Source organism: Chionomys nivalis, chromosome 20, assembly GCF_950005125.1.
Source record: "Chionomys nivalis chromosome 20, mChiNiv1.1, whole genome shotgun sequence".
Lineage (NCBI taxonomy): Eukaryota > Metazoa > Chordata > Mammalia > Rodentia > Cricetidae > Chionomys > Chionomys nivalis.
This window is the reverse complement of record NC_080105.1, coordinates 49,419,276-49,438,496: the sequence shown is the minus strand read 5'-3', so window position 1 is coordinate 49,438,496 and position 19,221 is coordinate 49,419,276. Positions and strand designations below refer to the sequence as shown.

Below are 19,221 nucleotides of genomic sequence, written 5' to 3'. Positions count from 1 at the left end.
AAAAATCTTTATAGTAATTCACCTTTGGTCATATAAAAAATGTTTTCAAATCTGTAAACCTTTTTAGTCTCAAATTTATGTACCTTTTCTACACTTAGTACTATCTTGAAGGTGATATAACAGAAATGAATGAGCATTAGCAGCCTGACATATTATAGAACCAGTATTCTAGTCGATGATTTTCATCTTAAATCCAGTCTCTAATTTGCCTTTAAACATGGTATTTTGATTTCTGATCTCTAGATAGTAAGCATGTCTTTGATTTTAGAGGTGAAATTATAACTCTTTGGCATAGTGATCATCGTGTTAGAGGTTGTTATAACCTAGAAAGATAGTTGTTCACTGATGGAACTCATTTGCCAGAGGAAGACAGTGAGGTTAGAGATGTGGTTTGTCCTAGATATATGACAGTAACAAAATTGGGCAGACATGTATTCTAACTCCTACTCTAGAGTTCTTCCCACTGTAGCTAGGCTTCCTGGAGATGGATGGTTCTAAGACAATATTACTGATTATAGTTTATGAATTTTCTTATTCTCTTCTTCCTCCTTCCCTCTCTTCCTCCCCCCCCCCCCATTCCTTTCTTTTTGACAGGTTCTCAGTGCACAGTTCCAGCTGTCCTGGAATCGGCTATATAGACCAGGCTTGCCTTAAGTCACCACAGAGATCTGTGTGCCTTTGCCTCCTTAGTGCTAGTTTAATATAAATATATACTTAAAAATAAATCTATACGTTATAGTTTATATTTTATATTAGATACAAAGCTTATAATGATTTCTTTTTAATAGTTACATTTTTTTTTCCTGTTTGATTCTTTAGATCAAAAGGTCCCTTTAGCAAAGTGCGAACTGGTCCTGGAAGGGGTCGGAAACGTAAAATCCCTCTCTCCAGTCAATCAGCATCGTCATCAGAAGAAGGATATTTAGAGCGAATAGATGGCTTGGACTTCTGCAGAGATAGCAATGTCCCCTTGAAGTTCAACAAGAAAACCAAAGGGCTCATTGATGGCCTTACCAAATTCTTCACCCCTTCTCCTGATGGGCGGAAAGCCCGTGGGGAGGTGGTAGACTACTCTGAGCAGTACAGAATCAGGAAAAAGGGCAACAGAAAATCAAGCACTTCAGATTGGCCCACAGGTAAAAGTTTGAACCAAGCTTAGAAACAAAAATATTCCGTAAATGTATTATTTGCGTTAACGCTAGTCATATAGAATAGTTTACATTTCGTTGTAAAACTTATGGACAAGCCCGGTTGCCTGGATCTGTAATCGTAGCACTGGAGAGTCTGAGGCAAGAGGACCACATATTCAAGACCAGCCTGGGATACATAGTGAGACTCTGTGTCAACACAAAAATCGGTTATATATGAATGTATTAAAGGTACATACTTAGCCGGGTGGTGGTGGCGCACGCCTTTAATCCCAGCACTCGGGAGGCAGAGGCAGGCGGATCTCTGTGAGTTCGAGACCAGCCTGGTCTACAGAGCTAGTTCCAGGACAGGCTCCAAAGCCACAGAGAAACCCTGTCTCAAAAACAAAAAACAAAAAACAAAAAAAATAAAGGTACATACTTAAATAATGCTGTGGCAGGAATTAGTGCCAGGGGTGAAGTTCATAGTGTAACACTTGAAGCACCATGGCTTTTGCTTTGTTACTGGGAGGAAATTAGAAAAGACAATTGTAGTTAAACTGCTGCTTGTTTAAGTATAGAGGAAAGACCAAAATATATGCAGGATGATATATATGATTTTCTACTTTAAATCTTGGGGGAAATACATGGGTAAGTTTTCATGTGTTAAGCGGGAAAGGAAGGAGATTCCTGTGTAGCTCCAGCCTGACTTCCAGCTTCAAGTCAGAGGAATGTGATTAGCTCTCCTGATTCTGAAAGCTGTAAGTAAATACCCTCTGTAGTGAGACTTGAGTTTAGAGAAAGTAGCCATGCCATCTCCTTTCAAAGAGTTGAAAGGGCTTTGAGAAAATTTGAAAAATAAAAATCAGCTGGATCATGAGGATCAAAGTCCGAGGGTCTTATTGCAGAAGAGGATGCTTTTTGTTTGTTATTGTTTTGTTTGTTTATTTATTTTTAAGTTTTAAGGGCTCACCTACTGTAGGAGAATTTCTTAATTTTTGTTTCCTCAAATGTTCCATGAACAAATAGTTGTATTTCTGCTTCTTCTTTCCTGCGTATGTGAAGGGAGAAGGTCCAGGAGAGAAGGCCCTCATTCATCTCTGGTCCTTCCTTTTCTGGCTTAGTGACTCTTCACCAGTGACATAAGTTGTTACTGTTTACATTCAGGATGCACCATGTTAGTTATAGATGATATTTAGTTTGAGCATGTTTGTCCGAGATGCATAGCCCATTTAGGTTATACTTAAAAACAAAACAAAACAACAACAAAAAAAAAGACTCCTAAAATTTGTGCTGGAAATGGATTTTTAGAAGAACCTCCTGGAAACTTAGAAATTGAAGCTGTTATAGCAAGTGTATAAAAATATATAGAGAAACAATAAGCTTTAATTATTTCTGCATTTGCTTTAATGGACTCTATGATTTTACTTATGCATTGTAAATATTAAGGAACAATTTGTGCATCATTTTATACAGTGTCACAGAATGTAATACTAGGTCTATGCCTGCATCCATCTGTGTTGTGCACTAGGGGGCATTAAAACTACATGGTTACATTAGATTGTACTGTCTTTTCAGTTTGAGAATGTTTTCATCCTTGAGTTTTTGTCTTTTTTCTTCTTGTACTAAATGAATAACAGAGCCAGTATATACAGTCAATTTGAAAAGAACTGTCACTGATTGGTCTTTTCAGCCATACTCACAGAGGAGGTCACCAGCAGTGTCATCTTCAAATGCAAAGGATAATGATCTGCATAATCCCCATACTCCCTTCACTAATTATTTTGCCCAGTTGAGGAAGAGCCATCATTTAGTGGATGATTATCATAATTTTTCATACTTACCCAGAGGATTATCATCTGTGGTCCTCAGGTTTGTGGAGTTTGTGCTTTAACAGGGCACCCAGAATGTGAAGGGAGTTAGTGTTTCCTGGTATCAGTCAAGGTAGCTCTTTTAAGACTGGTGATTATTGACACATTAAATTCCTGCTAAACGTGTCAATAGTTACCCTGTTTCGAAATGAAATTTCTATTCTTATACCCTTTTCTTGTTCTGTCTATTGAAATTAATCTTTTAATGAATTTAAATTTGGTTATGTCATATTTTTTGGAAGATTTAAGACAATTTGGGATTTTCATCAGAAGGACAGATTATTAATACTTGAGTAATGTTTCTGTGAGTTAGTTTAATGCTGTCCTTTTCTTGGGTAGTACATAAGTAATATTAAGTTCTTCAAATTGAAAGCTCATACTATACTGAAGACAGTGCAAATAACATGTGAGTCCTTTCTTTATGTGTAGACAATCAGGATGGCTGGGATAGCAAACAAGAAAATGAGGAGCGGCTTTTTGGGAGCCAGGAAATCATGACGGAGAGAGATATGGAATTATTTCGTGACATCCAGGAACAAGCGCTGCAGGTAAAGTTGTACATTGAGGCTGAGCAGTCAGGGACCTGCAGAGCAAGGAAGCAGGACTGATGGTATGGTGGGGAAAACTAAAGGAGCAGCTTACTGGGACAGGGTGTGGTTATTTATGCAGGTGTGCAGCCTTCCTCATTACAGAATTCCTTTCAAACTGCAACTGCTTACATTTTACCAAAACTTACCTTGCTTTGATTACCAATATTAAGGGAGCATATTATGTATATTTTCTTAAGTAGAATTGGTTATTTTACTATAGTAAATACTATTTACTATAGTATTTATTATACTAAAATTGGTTATTTTACTATTTTTCCTACATGTAAGTCTGTGTCTCAAATTCATGTTCCCTGAAACTGGAGTTACAGACAGTTGTGAGCCCCTTGTGGTGCTGGGAATCAAATCCAAGTCCTCTGCAAAAGCCATTGCTCTTAGCTGCTGAGCTAACTCTCTAGCCCTTGGAGGAAAGGTTTATTTGGGCTTGTTTCAGAGATTTTAATTCATGATTCATGATCTTTTGGTTTGTACTGGTAGCTATATGAGTAAAACTCTTGAGGTTAAGAGATAGTAGTGCATCATGGTAAAAGTAGGTGACATGTAGGTCAAGAAGAGAGAGAGAGAATGGCGGAAACAGGGTCCTAGTTACTCTGTAAAGATTTGTCCAGTGACTCAATTTCCTTCTGTTAAGCCTCATGTACTAAGGATTCTTTGATCTTCCAGTAGTGTTTAAATTGGCAGCCATGTCTTTTAACTGTGATTTTAGGGAGACATTTGAGATCTAAACCATAGCGGTCATACTGTGTGCACATTTGCTTAGACAAACAGGTAGCAAGCATTCTTGCCTGTGCTCCACATTAGATCCATTAGTAGAGTCAGAATTGTGTCCAGGACATGACTGCTGCTGATTGCTTTACAACTGCCAGATTTAGCTTGGGTTTTACCATAACCCCTCTGGCCTCCACTTTTCCTTTGTCTCCGGGCTTCAGTCTCTGGTCTACTCTTTACATAGAGTAATTAGTTTGTGACTTAAGTTGGATTGTGCCACTTCTCTGCTCAGACAACCTCCAGTGCCTTTTAACCCTACTTAGAACTTAAAAAAACCCAAACCTGTATCCTTATCCTGTATGTTTTAGGTGGTCTTGTGCCTGCTTGCTTCTGACTGCCTGCTCTCCACACTTCCTTGTTTTACCCAATCCCAGGCACTGTCTTTCCCTCAGATACATCAAATATAGTCTTCCCATAGTACTTGATATTCCTTGTCCGGATTGCTCTTTCTGATGTCTACATGTTACCAGAGAGGCCATTTCCAGCCGAAACTAAGGGTAGCACTGTGAGCACGCCACTTGTGTCACGGACTCCTCATTTTCTGCTTGTTTTTCCTACAGAGTTCTTATCATCTCTTGAATTGATTTCATTTGATTTATTTTGATACAATGTAGCCCTGGCTGTCCCAGAGCTTACTGTGTAGACCAGGCTGGTCTTGAGTTCAAAGCCTGTCTCAGCCTTCTAAGTGCTGGGATAAAAAAGACTTGTGCTGCCACACCCAGCTTGAATTTATTTGTAGGATTTAAGTGCCTTGAGAGCAGACACATTGTCTTTTTTTACTACTGTAAACTGATTGATTAGACTGAAGTCAAGGCTTTGTTTAATGGATGAACATTTGAAATTAAGTTTCTGTGGGGAGAGATGTGGGGATGAGAATAGGAGTAATGGGCATATGAGGGAAAAATGATCAGAGAGAGTCCAAAGGGGCTGCTGAGCCCCCCAGGACATTACGACCATAGTGATATGGCACGTAGTGTGTGTGCTTTTCCTGAGGTAGGGTAATAGGCAAGCTTTTACAAAATAACAGGCCAGTAGAATGTGTGTGCACACATGGAAAGGGATTTAGTAGATTATCTTACACAGTAGGGGTAGGATAGTCCAACAGTGGTCATGTGCAGGGTGGTAGCTGTTTAGTCCTTGAACGTGGATGCTTCAGCAGTTTGTCTGGTATTAAAGGTTTAGAAGATTCCTAATTGCCTCATATTCAGTCCACATTGGAAAGCTGAAGAGCCTGGAGTCTGCTGTCGGGGGAGGACTGTAGCAGCCACCATCTAGATGAGCCTCATGTTTTGGAAGAAGCAAAGGCAGGCAGGCAGACAGCATTGCTTTATTTCTCTAGCTTCTTTATATTTAGACCACCTATTGGGAAGTCCTGCCTAATCTGAGCGTGAGGGGTCTCCCTCCTTCAGTTAAACTCTGGAAATGCCCATTGGGCACGCCCAGAGGTATATGTTTTCTAGGTGATTTCAAATTTTGCTAACTTGCTGATTAAGATTCGCCATCACACCCAGCACTTTTCTGTTTTATTTTATGCAGTGCACACTAGGCAAAAGTGAAAATGAACTCTGAAGACTGGCAGGGACTCCAAGAAAGGGATACCCTGCAACAATTCATTAAGCTTGTATCTTGCATTGAGAACATAACCAGCTAGATATTGTATGTTTAAATCATTAGCAGTTGAAATAGGAATGTATAGAAATTCTGATGTAATGATCTTTCTCCATGAGATTGATTCATTTAGAATATGTGTCTGGCTTTGTACTAAACAGGTATATCACAGATTCAGGAACTTTCGGTTTGTGTTGTGAACTTTCATTTGCGACACAAATGGCAAATAATCATAAGCACAAAATACAAAGTGATAGTAGGAAGAAAGGAAGAATGCTATGAGAGATTTTATTTTAATAGGGCGCTTCCTGATCTAGAGTGCTGGTGGCTGTGTTCAGAAGATATGTAGAAAAAGAAGATGTTTTGAAAGTAATGATCTAAAGATTAAAAAGAAAGTCAGCAAGGCAGGCAGAAAACTGTAAGAAGAGTGCTACAAGGGGATTGCCCAGGTAATATCAGGGTCAGAAAAATAGTTAAGGAGTTCAGTCCATTATGACTAGGGAATGAATAAAGATCATACAGATGAAACTGGAGAAACAGGCCAGAAGCTAGGATTGGGGTTCTTAATCTTTATTGTTTTGGGAAGCTCTCAGATGAAATAGCAAGATCATGTTTGCATTAGAATTGTTTTTTCTTAAGCTGGATGTGTACCTCAGTGGTTAAGAGTGCTTGCCTAGAATGCACAAAGTCCCAGGGTTTGGTCCCTTGCATCACATAAAATGCTACACACTTATGATCCCAGAACTTAGGAGGTGGAACCAGAAGGATCAGAAATTTTTATGATCTTGTAGTAATTCAGTAATTGATCAGGAACAGTGCAAGTGAATGAGTGAATACATGTATAGATGCTTCCTCTTCATGTAGAGTCTTGTTGACTTTAAACCTGAGTGAGTGGAAAATCTTTCCTCTGCAGGCTACACAGGGGAATTGAGGGTGGTGGAGTACATAAGTGCACAAGCGCATGTGCCAGAGCATTGCACAGCGCCAGAGGTGAAGGTGTCTGTAGGCAGAGGGATTGTGGCTCTTAGCTGTGGTAATGTGTAAACAGTTATACTGGAACTGGGTCTCCACATTTTCATCGGGTATCCGACTAGAGGAGCACCGGGCGACCGACGGGAGGAGTCTCCCATGGCAGGCTGCATCACAGCAGGTGCATGGGTTAGCCTTTTATACTTCCTGTTTAATTCAGACCTCAGGAAGGTAGATTTGGGTTTTGGTTATTCTGCTTTCCTGTATTACTTCTTTTGTTGTGAACTGCAAAGGTAGATGAAAAGATCCTACTTTAGAAATTAGAGTACTTAGAATCTAGAATGCAGTTTAAAGAACAGCCTTTTAAAATCGATTTATTAAATTGTGTTTTAATCTTTTTGGTTTGTTTCTGTATTGTTGTACGGTTGGAGGAACCCTGGTACTCATTGGTGATACAGTGCATTTTATCCAGCTAGTTGAAGATAATCATCTTTGTTTGAATGTGTCTCAGGAAGAGCTTGGTCTCATTTGGCTGTATTCCAGCGTGAAACCTGAGCTAAGTGCCTTGCCCTCTGAGGAAAGGGAATGATTAGGAAAGAGGAAGGAGGGAATTGTCAAATCAGATGTGCTGAAGCACTTTCTTACTAATGAATTTCAATCAAACCAGAGAATAGAAGTCTTCACATTTGTAGTTTTGTTATATATGATCTCTGGGCTCCAAAAGGGAACTTTTAATCTCAGTGTTGAAGGATAATTTTGATTTTTTTTTTTTTGATGAAGAGGTTTTAATACTTATATCTGGTCACCCTGAATTGTAGTTCCCTCATTTTCACCTGAGTTGATGTTTGTAAAATGTTCATGATGAACTCATTATATATATATATATTCGTTGTTAGATTGTATGCAGAGTAAATCAGATTACCTTTGAATTTAATGTTTTAAATCTGACCTTGTAGGTCAGGTTTTAACCTGCAGCTTGTATCTGAACCTCTGGTATAGAAGACCAAGTCATTGAGGCTACAAACACCACTCCTTTCTCGACAGTGCACTTTAGGTTATTACAGGAGTGAGGGGAGCTTTGAGACTGCATTTGTAGACAGGAGGACAAGATTGGCCTGTGTAAAACACGTGTGATGTTGTTTATTCTGTGTACAGCTGCTAGTGAAGACACTCTCACATGTGGTACGATTGAAGACCTTTTTGGTACTTGCTTTGTCATATTCCTTTTATACTGTTCTTAACTATTTACCTACCCAAGTTAAAAATTCCTTCTTTTCTGTGTGTGCTTATATGATCAGTGTAGGTCATTTGTTTTGTTGCTTGCTTGGGGAGTAGTCAATATCTTGCCCAGCAGTTTCATTTAATAATTAAGTCATTAATGTAGTAGGCTTATTTGAGGAAATAAGTGTCCATTGTCACTAGACCGAGAAGTCAGTGACACAGTGCATGGTTTCAGGAGGTTTGCTAACATTGCATTCATTTAAGCCTGCTATTTAAAGATATAGCTTACTTTAAGACTTGTTAGCTTGCTCTTGACTTATTGATCTCTATGGGTCCTGAAAAGACAGCGTGTAGATCAGGCATTAATATTATTATTATTTTGTTGTTATTAGGTCAATGTATTTAATTTTACAGTATTTTTCTTGATTGCACAGAAAGTCGGAGTAACTGGGCCCCCTGACCCACAAGTCCGCTGTCCCTCTGTCATTGAGTTTGGGAAGTATGAAATTCACACCTGGTATTCCTCTCCATATCCTCAAGAATATTCAAGGTATGTTTTGAGAGCCCTTTGCTTTTTTTTTTTTAATCCCTTAAGAATTTAGACCTGGTGGTGGTTCATACAGTTCATTATTTTGCATTTGAAAGGCTTTCAAATGTCTGTAATAGCAGTGCTTTAACAGCTGCTTCTTTCTAGCTAACTTTAGATGTCCCTGACTGATACCTGTCCAAAGTTATTGTTTAAAACTGTAAACCATACTAAATTGACTAATAAACTGTGATATTATCGTTAAAGTAGTATCATGAATAACAACAGTTAAGGTGAATTTATTAAGAAAAGATTAAATTATATGCTCTGTGTTTGTGTGTGTGTGTGTGTGAGAGAGAGAGAGGTGTACATTTAAAAGGAAGGCAAGAAATTCATCAACTCCTATAGTACCCTCTACTCAGTCATTTATTCCTTTGGAGTTTTGAATAGTTATGCTCATGTATGATCAAAAAGAAAAAAGCTAAACATTTATTTTCTTCATGATGTTTTAAATAATGTCATTTTAAAAAGTAATTTACATTACATTTATATGTGTGCCCTAGCATAAATGTAGTAATCAGTGAACAAACCATGGGAGCCAGTTCTCTCCTTCTACCATGGGGGTCCTAGGGATTAAACTCAAGATTATTTTACCTGCTGAGCCATCTCATTGGTCCCTGATACCATCATTTTAAAGCAAGTTCTTTACAAGCTTTCTGTATCACAAGTATTAATATGTCAGCTGTCCAGAGATTGCAGTGCAGTTAAGTTGAAACCACATGCATCATGACTCTTCTACTCAAGGGAGGAGTTGGTGTAGAGAGCCAGCTTCGTACTTGGAGAAGATGATGAGACGACAACTATGGATTTTTGTCTTGTAAGGCAGAAGGATTTATGAAATTGATGCTGTGCATTCTGATAGAATTGCTATTAGAACCATTTGTGAGGGGCCTGGTTCAGTGAAGGAGTAAATATTGCCAGCAGAAAATAACCAAAAAGTGTAAAGAGAATCATAATAAAAGACAGAAAGAAACAAGATAGGAACTATGTAGTCAGCTTCTTTGAGCAAAATTTTAGACATTTCTATATACTTCCTTATTCGTTGTAATTCCTTTAGTTCTCCATGACAATTATCCAGCAGTGTAATAGTGTCTTTAGTAATTTCAGACTTTTTTCTGTCCTTGTTTTCATTCTTACAGATACATATTTAAAAGCTAAATTTTTCTACTCAATTGAATTCAGTGGGTTTACTTGTAAGTTCTTTTTAATTGAGTTAAGTAAAATGCTTAGAGATCTTGCTTTTTTTTCTTTTTACTGTGTTTGTGGTATATGTGCTTTGGTATATGCATGATCACGTGTGGGTGGGCGCACATGTTTCTGTGAGCGCAAGCATGGCACGAGGGTCAAGGTTGATATAGGAAATCTTCCTGTATGATTCTTCTCCTTACTTACTCTTTTGAGGCAGGACCTCTCAAAAGAACCCAGTTCACTTATACAGTTAGTTTCACTAGCTGTTTTGCTTAGGAATCCTCTGTCTCTGACTGAAGTAGCAGATGGGCAGCCAGTCCCAGCAGGTGTCCCTTTGGGTTCTGGATTTGCAGATCTGCAGAAAGCACTTTCATTTTTGGGCCCTCTCCACAGCCCAGAGATCATATCTTTTTCAAATGATAAGTCTCTATCCTGAGTTTTGGTGGTCTCTATTTACTGTTTTATACTGACACTTCTGGATTAATTTCTTAATAAATACCTTTAAAACATATTCCCATGGTATGCAGAAATTTTGCAGCAAACAAGAAAGAAAGGATCCTGGAAGAAAAATCTTAGCAGGGGATAGGATTGTGCTTTAGGATGTGCTGCAAAAGATCCAAGTATTTATATATGCCTGTGAATTACATGATCTTTCCCTGGTTCACACAAACAGGTAAACCAAAGTAAAAGAACATCAGTGAAGCAATACTATATAATAGGGATGGGGCCCAGGGAAGAACCTGACATCTGGGCAGCCTCCACTTGAGCTACTCAGAGATTAGTACTTCATGGTACTCTTTGCTGTGAGGTCATCTTGAAGTCTTAATGAGCTGATTCCCATGTAAGAAAATAGCGTAAGAAATTCCGCTTGCCTTTTTATTCTCTTCCTGTCTTGATTTGAGGCATAGACTTTGAGATTACTGCTTGAACCAGATTTGCATAATCTCAGTTATTGAAGAAGAAACCAGACACAGTCTTTAGTGCCTTGGCTATTAAATGATGAAGTAAAATGGGAGAAAAAGAAAGTAAAAATTACTACTATAAATTATAGCACGGGTAACTGTCATCTAATGAGCTTGATAACCAACTAAGCATCTTTGGTCTAAATCTGGGGGTTGAAGATTTCTATCCTTTACAGATGTTGTCCAGCAAGCATATTCAGGCAATATAGTTTGTAGGTGGCTGAAATTAAATGTGAGCCCACTCTGAATCACATAGCCGTAAACTGACTACCGAGTCATACTCCATATGTCATGTGTGACATGGCTTATACCTCTATCTTTAATTTAAAAAATACTTGATATTGTATCTCTGGCCCTTTTTTTACATCTTGCTAATTTATGATACTTCTGCTCGGCCCCTTGTATACTTTATGAATGGGCCAAAGTGTTTAACTACTACCAGACTTCTTTTAAAACACAAATTACTACTGTAGTTGCAAGGCTAGTCACTGAATATAAATTAACAGCTGAGATGAAAATACCTGAAAGAATAATTTTAAGCCTTAATTTTTCTTGCTGAGTAGTAATACTTTTACAACCACCAGGCAGTGGTGGTGCACACCTTTAATCCCAGCACTCGGGAGGCAGAGGCAGGTGGATCTCTTATGAGTTTGAGGCCAGCCTGGTCTACAAGAGCTAGTTCCAGGACAGGCTCCAAAGCTACAGAGATACCCTGTCTCAAAACAAAACAAACCAAAAAATTTTACAGCCTTTTTTAAAATTTAGGAGTGTGTGTGTGTGTGTGTACACGTATGTACGTATGTACCTTTGTACATATGTGGACCATGGCACTGGAGATGACTTTTTGGTCTCTGATTCCACTTTGTTGAGTTAGGGTCTTGTTTCTGCTTCTGACTCTGTCCTTCAGGCTAAGCCAACCCAAAAGTTCCTGAGCAATTCTCCCGTCTTGCTATAGGAATGCTGGGATTACCAATGCAACCACATCCTGATTTTGTGGTTTTTATTTTATTTTATTATTATTTTTGTTTGTTTGTTTGCTTGCTTTGTTTCGTTTGAGACAGGTTCTCACTGTGTAGCCTTGTCTGGTCTAGAACTCTGAGGCAGAGAGATTAGTCTGCCTCTGCCTCCCAAGTGCTGGGATTAAAGGTGTACCACCTTTTGTCCTTTTGTTTTTATTTCTAAAGCTAGGAACATAACCCAGAGTTGCTGTGCTAAATATCCAGTGGCCCTCCAGCAACATCCCCAGGGTGATTTTTTTTTTTATTTCCTTCCTTCCTTCCTTCCTTCCTTCCTTCCTTCCTTCCTTCCTTCCTTCCTCCCTCCCTCCCTCCCTCCCTCCCTCCCTCCCTCCCTCCCTCCCGCCCTCCCGCCCTCCCGCCCTCCCGCCCTCCCTCCCCTCCCTCCTTTTCTTCCTTCCATCTTAAATAGACAGGGTTTCACTATATAGCCCTTGCTGGCCTTGAACTCACAGAGATCTGCCTACCTCTGCCTCTGGAATGCTTGGATTAAATACATATGCCACCATGCCCTGTCCAGAATTATAATATGCTTTTGTCTAATAAGGTTTCGTACACTATTGTTTTGTTGTTGTTTAAACTACGTAAGGCAAGAAACAGATTTAGAGGTAGAAAGGACGTGATGTACAATATGTCCCTAAACATATTCAGTGTTATAGTTTCATACTTAAAAGCACTTAAAAAGTATGTTTTTACAGTATACACTTCATGTCCATCTGCCTAGCACTACATATACACTTACATGTTTCTTGCACAGGATCTGATACCTGGTAAGTATTCAAGAGCTTATTTCCTGAAATCTAAACATAAATAAATAAGGAAGGAATTATGAATCTATGTATTTATTCTGCTTATTAAAGATTCTCCAGGGAGTAGCAATGGGAGATTTTTCAAGTCTGTTGATTGACTTCAGAGATAGAGAATTTTTAGTCTAATAGGAGAATCACTGAGCTAGGTATCTTGATTTCTCACTTTTGCCCTTCTGCTGCTATTTAGTTGGTGGCTCTATCTAAAGTTTGGGGCCCCTTTCTCCTATAGAAATAGTATTTTATTCTTACCACTCTTTTTTTTTTTAAGTTAATTCTTTTTATGTTGGGGGTGGCACACAGACATCAGAGGACAACTTTTGGAAGTCGTTTCTTTCCTTCTGCCATGTTTGTCTGGGGAATGAAACTCAGATTGCCAGGCTTAGCAGCAGGTGCCTTTAACCACTGAACTATCTCACCAGCCCCTGTTCTTTCCACTCTTTAACATGGGTGGTAATGAGACAAAAGAAGTTAAGAGTCATGGAAATTTGAAGATATATAAAATATAAAGCCCTATTTTAATTATCATTTGCAGGCTGCCTAAATTGTATCTTTGTGAGTTCTGTCTAAAATATATGAAAAGTAGAACTATTCTACAGCAGCACATGAAGAAATGTGGTTGGTTCCATCCTCCTGCCAATGAGATTTACCGAAAGAATAATATTTCTGTCTTTGAGGTAAGGTAGCTGTCTAGTACCTGTCTTCCTGACCATTTCAAAACCAGTTCTCTCTATGCTACACCTGTTGTTCATTCACTACTGTTTCAGTAATTCATGGATGTGAGGAGCAGAACCAGACCAGTCCAGACGGCACCAAGTCCACAAGCTTGACCTTAAAATAAATCACTTTTATTTCACTGACTCAAAACGTCAGTCATAGTATACCTTACTATATTATATATCACTAAAAGGGAGAAATACTGCTAATTAAAATTTCTACTATTCCATTTGACAAAATGCCAGCCGATTTTAACATTATGCTAGGATGTGATAAAAATAGATCTCAGAATCCGTAAAATAGGGCATTGAGAAAGGATTTGTAAACCAGGGATATTGGCTTACGCTTATAATCTCAGAAGGCTGAGGTAGGAGGATTGCCATGAATTTGAGGCCATCCTGGGCTACACAGTGAGTTCCAGGCCAGTCTGATCTACAGTCTTAGGGACAAAAGCAAAATGAAAACAACAGTTAATAAAAGTGTTTCTGTTATTCAAAAAGACTGTCTTCTGGAAGAGTGTTTAGTAGCTTTAGTAAATTGTAATAGGATATGATGATGGCATGAGTTATACTCTATCTGTGATTCTGTGTTATCATTAATAGTGGTCGTTAACTCCTTGGTCCACAGTTGTTTGCTTTGAGAGCCAAGTACTGAGTACTTGTATGTTGGGTCCTGTTAATTAATGTAGTGGTAGATTTTCAGATAATCTGGATCTCCTCCATCTCCCTCACTTGATGAACGATTTAGTTCGTCAGTAGAGGGGAATACGTCACCTGGGTTTCAGAAGTGTATTATACAGTATTGTTTGAGAGTACTCAGCAGCAAATTGCTTCTTGACCTTTCCATACAACAGGTATGTGATCTATAAGAAGTCACATTAATGTGACATCTAGAGTGCAGTTAGTGTGGCGGGATCTTAAGATAGATTGTATGGGGCTCCATCAGCATTTTCATACAAGAGCAAGCTTCAACTCAAGAGTACAGGGATATTGGGATGGACAGAGAGTGCGCTCCTGATCTCGGCCACCTTGAGTCTCCTTTGCCAGGTGCTCACCTAAGACCCTGCCTGGCACTTCTGAGTGGCAATAATTAGCATTCCCTTGTAGTTCTCTCTGGGGCTGTGCCAGATCATGGTAGTCAGACAGTACTGTATCAGGCTGCTGCCAAGTTGTCAGTCTCATATTTTACTTAATAAGTAAATTTTAGAGGAGATTACATTTAGATTGTTGGTTAAACTAAGTACTTTTGAAAATGAAACTTGTTGTCTGAAGTGTCCCTGAAGTTAATTTTTTTAAAATTTTTTTTAGAAAAGCAAAAATGCCATTTCAGATTGAGGTTCTCACCTCCCTCTTTATCTATTGATGTTTTGTTGAGGTTTAGGATCTTAAGTGTTTGTTCGTCTTTGAACAGCAGGTATTATCATACTGTCATTTCTGGTAACTTGAGCCTGTGTGTTCTGATCGGTCAGGCTAGACTAAGGGTACCAAGTGATGCTTGTTGCTGATATGTGTAACTCCAAATCCAAAGAACATTTTACTGACCACCTTCTTATTTTGTTTGTTTTTTTGCCTTTAGGTTGATGGGAATGTGAGTACCATTTATTGTCAAAATCTGTGTCTCTTGGCAAAGTTGTTTCTTGACCACAAAACTCTGTATTATGACGTGGAGCCATTTCTTTTCTATGTTCTGACACAGAATGATGTCAAGGGCTGCCACCTTGTTGGCTACTTTTCTAAAGTAAGTATGCAATTTTAAAATGTTTGGTTTTGTGAAGAAATCTGGGACAGTCTTTACTGCTTCTCAGGAAGGGACAACAGAATGTAAAACCTTGGGCGGTACCTTTTAGCTTTTTCAGAAAGGAAATAGAAGGAACACTTGGAAACTTACTAACTGCTAGAAGATGCCTAGTATCGTTCAGCAGACTATTCTCCTAGGAAAAGAACTGCTGGTATACTCAAGAGGAAGAGCTTTATTAGCATGACCTCTAGTCCCATGGTGCTGAGAGACAGAACTTGTGAAGTAAACACCCTCATTACCTCTCAGAGTTCGTTAGCAACAGAAATACTCTAACTTGATTTTTAGGCACAGAAATACAGTTTGTAGTCACACTGTATGACATACATTCAGAAGCTAGTCCCTGTTTTAAGTGTACTAAGCAGATTGCTGGGATGTCTTAGTTTGTAAGAGTTCTTCTTACCTAAATAATATTGGAAATACATCAGCTATTTTGTGAAACTGTATTTGTGCCCCACATTTAGGAATATTTTATGTACAGTTAAGTAATATACAGTCTATGGTGTCCTGCTCCTTGTAGCAGTGCAGGGATTACCTGGAATATTATACGAGTATGGAGCAGCTGACATGGTGCTGCCAACATCGTGCTCCCAATTACTGGGCGCTCAGATTCCTTTCTTGACCTTGGGTATCAACACTCTTTGGTTTTTAGTGGCTGGTATTATTGGGTGGCATCATTGTGTTTTATGTTACCACCTTTCTGGGATGGTTGCTTTGCATCTGTGATAGCGATGAACATTGCCTTCCCTTCTCCCAGTGGCATTTTGTTCATGTGCATTGCTATTCCCAAAGGAACATGACTGGTTTTGACTGGTAGTGTTTATTTATTAATGATTAGCACTACTATTCAGCTTTACCTTTCTATTGTTCTAAAACTTGGCTTCTGTTTTATCCACCAGGAAAAGCACTGCCAACAGAAATACAATGTCTCTTGTATAATGATTCTTCCCCAATACCAACGTAAGGGCTACGGCAGGTTTCTCATCGATTTCAGTAAGGATTATATTAACATATTTTCTCATTTCTTCCGGTGGAGATTTTAGATGTACATATTTAAAAATTTGTAGGTTTCTTGTGTTTCTTTGTTTCCTTCTCTCTTTCTTTTTTGGTTTTTCGAGACAGGGTTTCTCTGTGGCTTTGGAGCCTGTCCTGGAACTAGCTCTTGTAGACCAGGCTGGTCTCGAACTCACAGAGATTCACCTGCCTCTGCCTCCCAAGTGCTGGGATTAAAGGCGTGCGCCACCACCGCCCGGCCCTTCTCTCTTTCTTAACTATTTATTATGTTCCACAATATGCACGTGGAACTCAGAGAACAGCTTGCAGGAGTTGGGTTTTCCCTTCCACTTGTGTGTCTTGGAGACTGAACTTGGGCAGCAAACACCTTTACCTGCTGCCATCTCGCCAATTATCGTCATATTGTGTGTGGGCTTCTTAAAAAAACCACAGTCCTTTTTATTTTGACTTAGTATAAAATAATTTTTAATGACTAATATCAGATACAGTTTTGTGGGGGGCCAGTGAAATGGCTTAGTGAGTAAAGGCACATGCTGCCGCCAAACCAAATGACTTGAGCTTGATTCCTGTAACTCACATGCTGGAAGAAGAGAGCCACCCTCTGTGAGTTGCCCTCTGACCTCCACATGCATGTTATAGCACGTGCACTGACTACACACACAGACACGTACATATATAAATGTAAGAAGATTTGTTTGATGCAGTTTTTATGAGATCAGTAAATGTCTGTAATGTGCAGCTGTTGATTTCTGGTGGAACTTAGTTATATGCAGTAACACTAATTCACAGCAGTGTTGGAATATTGCATAACTACTAAAACAAATGTTAATAAGGAAATACAGCACTGCCTAGTGTCATTATCCCAATATCTGAGTCTCTGTGTGTGTTTAGTTATGGTTCTACCTAATGTTAAAAAAGTACATAGCACAGCTTTAAATGCCCTAAAAAAATGAACATTACGGGAAATAATTTAATCTGAGTTCAAAAGTAAAAGCTAACAGTCCTAAAGAGGTGATGGTGAAATGTACATTCTGTTTCAGTGATAATTTTTAGAAAATATTAAAAAGAGCCTATGTAGATATGATGAATCAGACTAAAGATATTTTGTTTAGTTTGTTTTTTGAGTCAGGGTCCTACTTTGAGTCCCTGACTGGCCTGGAACATACAAAGACCTACCTGCCTCTGGCTCTGGAATACTGGAATTAAAGACATGTACTACTATGCCTGGCCAGACTTACGGTTTTGATTCTAGTCTTGAGAAACTAATTCTTATCTGAACCATTTAAGCTTGATTTACTTGCCTTTTGACCATACTGACTAATTTGTGTGTGTGTGGAGTAGGCATGGGTGTTGCATACATACATGTAATCACACCTGGCTGCACAAGAAAAACCTTATCTCAAAATAAATAAGCAAGGTTAGGGAAATATATTAGCTAATACTTTGAGGCATGTAAACGAGTATGATAACAGTGTATTTTAACCTTTTCTAGTATAATATATTTTTCTAGATTACCATTCTTAGACTGGTTTTAAATATTCCATAATGACAAAAGCTATTTCTTTTCTACTATTTCTGTTTACAATGATTTTTCTCTGAAAACTTTGCCCCTTCTCTTTATTCCAGTTCTTGAAAGCTATGCACTAAACTAGAGGAAAGAGTAATACCATAGCATGCTCCCAGTGGCACACTCATGCTTCCCAAGGTGAGGGGAAGTGATAAATGACCAATAGTACCTTCACTGAAGGAGCCACTATCTTAACAGGATTTCACAAACCTTTGTGTCCTTCTCAGGTCACAGATGGTAGTCGCCCTCTAGTGGTCAAAATGAAGCAAAGTTTGGGGTTTTTTTTCCTGTCTCCCCTAGTAATACATGGAAATTACAAAGCATTGTTGCTTTAATCTTACTAATGCAGCTTGTGATAGAAAGCTTTATTTTGTTTTTAGAAGTTTTAATATTTTAACAAGGTGACATATTGACCATAAACAACATTATCTAATATTCAATATATAGACATATAACCATCTCTGCAAATTGTTTTAAAGTAGCTTTACATATTTATTCTCTATTTTTGGAAGGAATTTGCCTTTGAAATTAACATTGATGGATTGTTATTTGGGTTGGTAATATAAAGGGACATTGTCATTTCTAAGGTCTCTGACATGTTTGTAATTCTGGGTTCTCCAGGTTATTTGTTATCAAAGCGTGAAGGCCAAGCAGGGTCCCCTGAGAAACCACTGTCAGATCTAGGTCGTCTTTCCTACATGGCTTACTGGAAAAGTGTAATATTGGAGTGCCTTTATCACCAAAACGATAAACAAATCAGCATTAAGAAACTAAGCAAGTTAACTGGAGTCTGCCCTCAAGACATTACTTCCACACTCCACCACCTGCGAATGCTGGACTTCCGCAGTGACCAGTGAGTATCACACCCCTTATATACCTTTGAAATGTGATTAGGCTGACAGAGCAGCTGACTGGTTAAGGGGAAAGGTGATGATGTAGGTTTGGGATCAGGTGGCCGGATGCCTGATGCAATTCACTCAAATAGAATATGTATTGTTGAATCACCACTTTCTGTGCTTTTTGGGTATAAAGTTGGCACTTAAGCCACTCAATTGTTTATCTTCTAGTATTGGGAGCTTACTCTCCTCCAATGTGAAATAATGTCATTAAGTAAAATATGTTCATTTTACTTCGCTAACTGCCCAAGTAAATGTCACTAAGTGAAATACAGAATTTACTTTTGCTTAAAATGGTCAGGAAAGATCACAAGGAAAAAAAAACATTCGAGCTGAACAAATGGAAACTAGGAAGAGGTGTCAGGTGAGCAGGGAAAAGTGTGTGTTGTCTGAGTTAGTGTGTCAGCCAGTGTGACTCAGCCTGCAGTATGCGGTGTGCCTCACTTGCCTTTCTTCCTTAACTCCATGCTGACACAGTTACACGGTTCATCTTTCTAACAGCG

General features: G+C 38.8%; 1 protein-coding gene across 3 annotated transcripts in view; it reads left to right on the top strand.

Annotated features, from left to right (window-relative positions):
- Kat6a (lysine acetyltransferase 6A) overlaps positions 1 to 19,221 on the top strand; it is a 79,710-nt gene that overhangs the window by 47,437 nt on the left and 13,052 nt on the right. For all 3 annotated transcript variants that reach the window (XM_057752385.1, XM_057752387.1, XM_057752384.1), the window contains 7 exons: positions 820 to 1,136; positions 3,428 to 3,546; positions 8,607 to 8,722; positions 13,266 to 13,407; positions 15,023 to 15,184; positions 16,141 to 16,234; positions 18,444 to 18,675. In XM_057752385.1, coding sequence (XP_057608368.1) covers positions 820 to 1,136; positions 3,428 to 3,546; positions 8,607 to 8,722; positions 13,266 to 13,407; positions 15,023 to 15,184; positions 16,141 to 16,234; positions 18,444 to 18,675 — 1,182 coding nt within the window. The remainder of the gene's footprint in view (positions 1 to 819; positions 1,137 to 3,427; positions 3,547 to 8,606; positions 8,723 to 13,265; positions 13,408 to 15,022; positions 15,185 to 16,140; positions 16,235 to 18,443; positions 18,676 to 19,221) is intronic.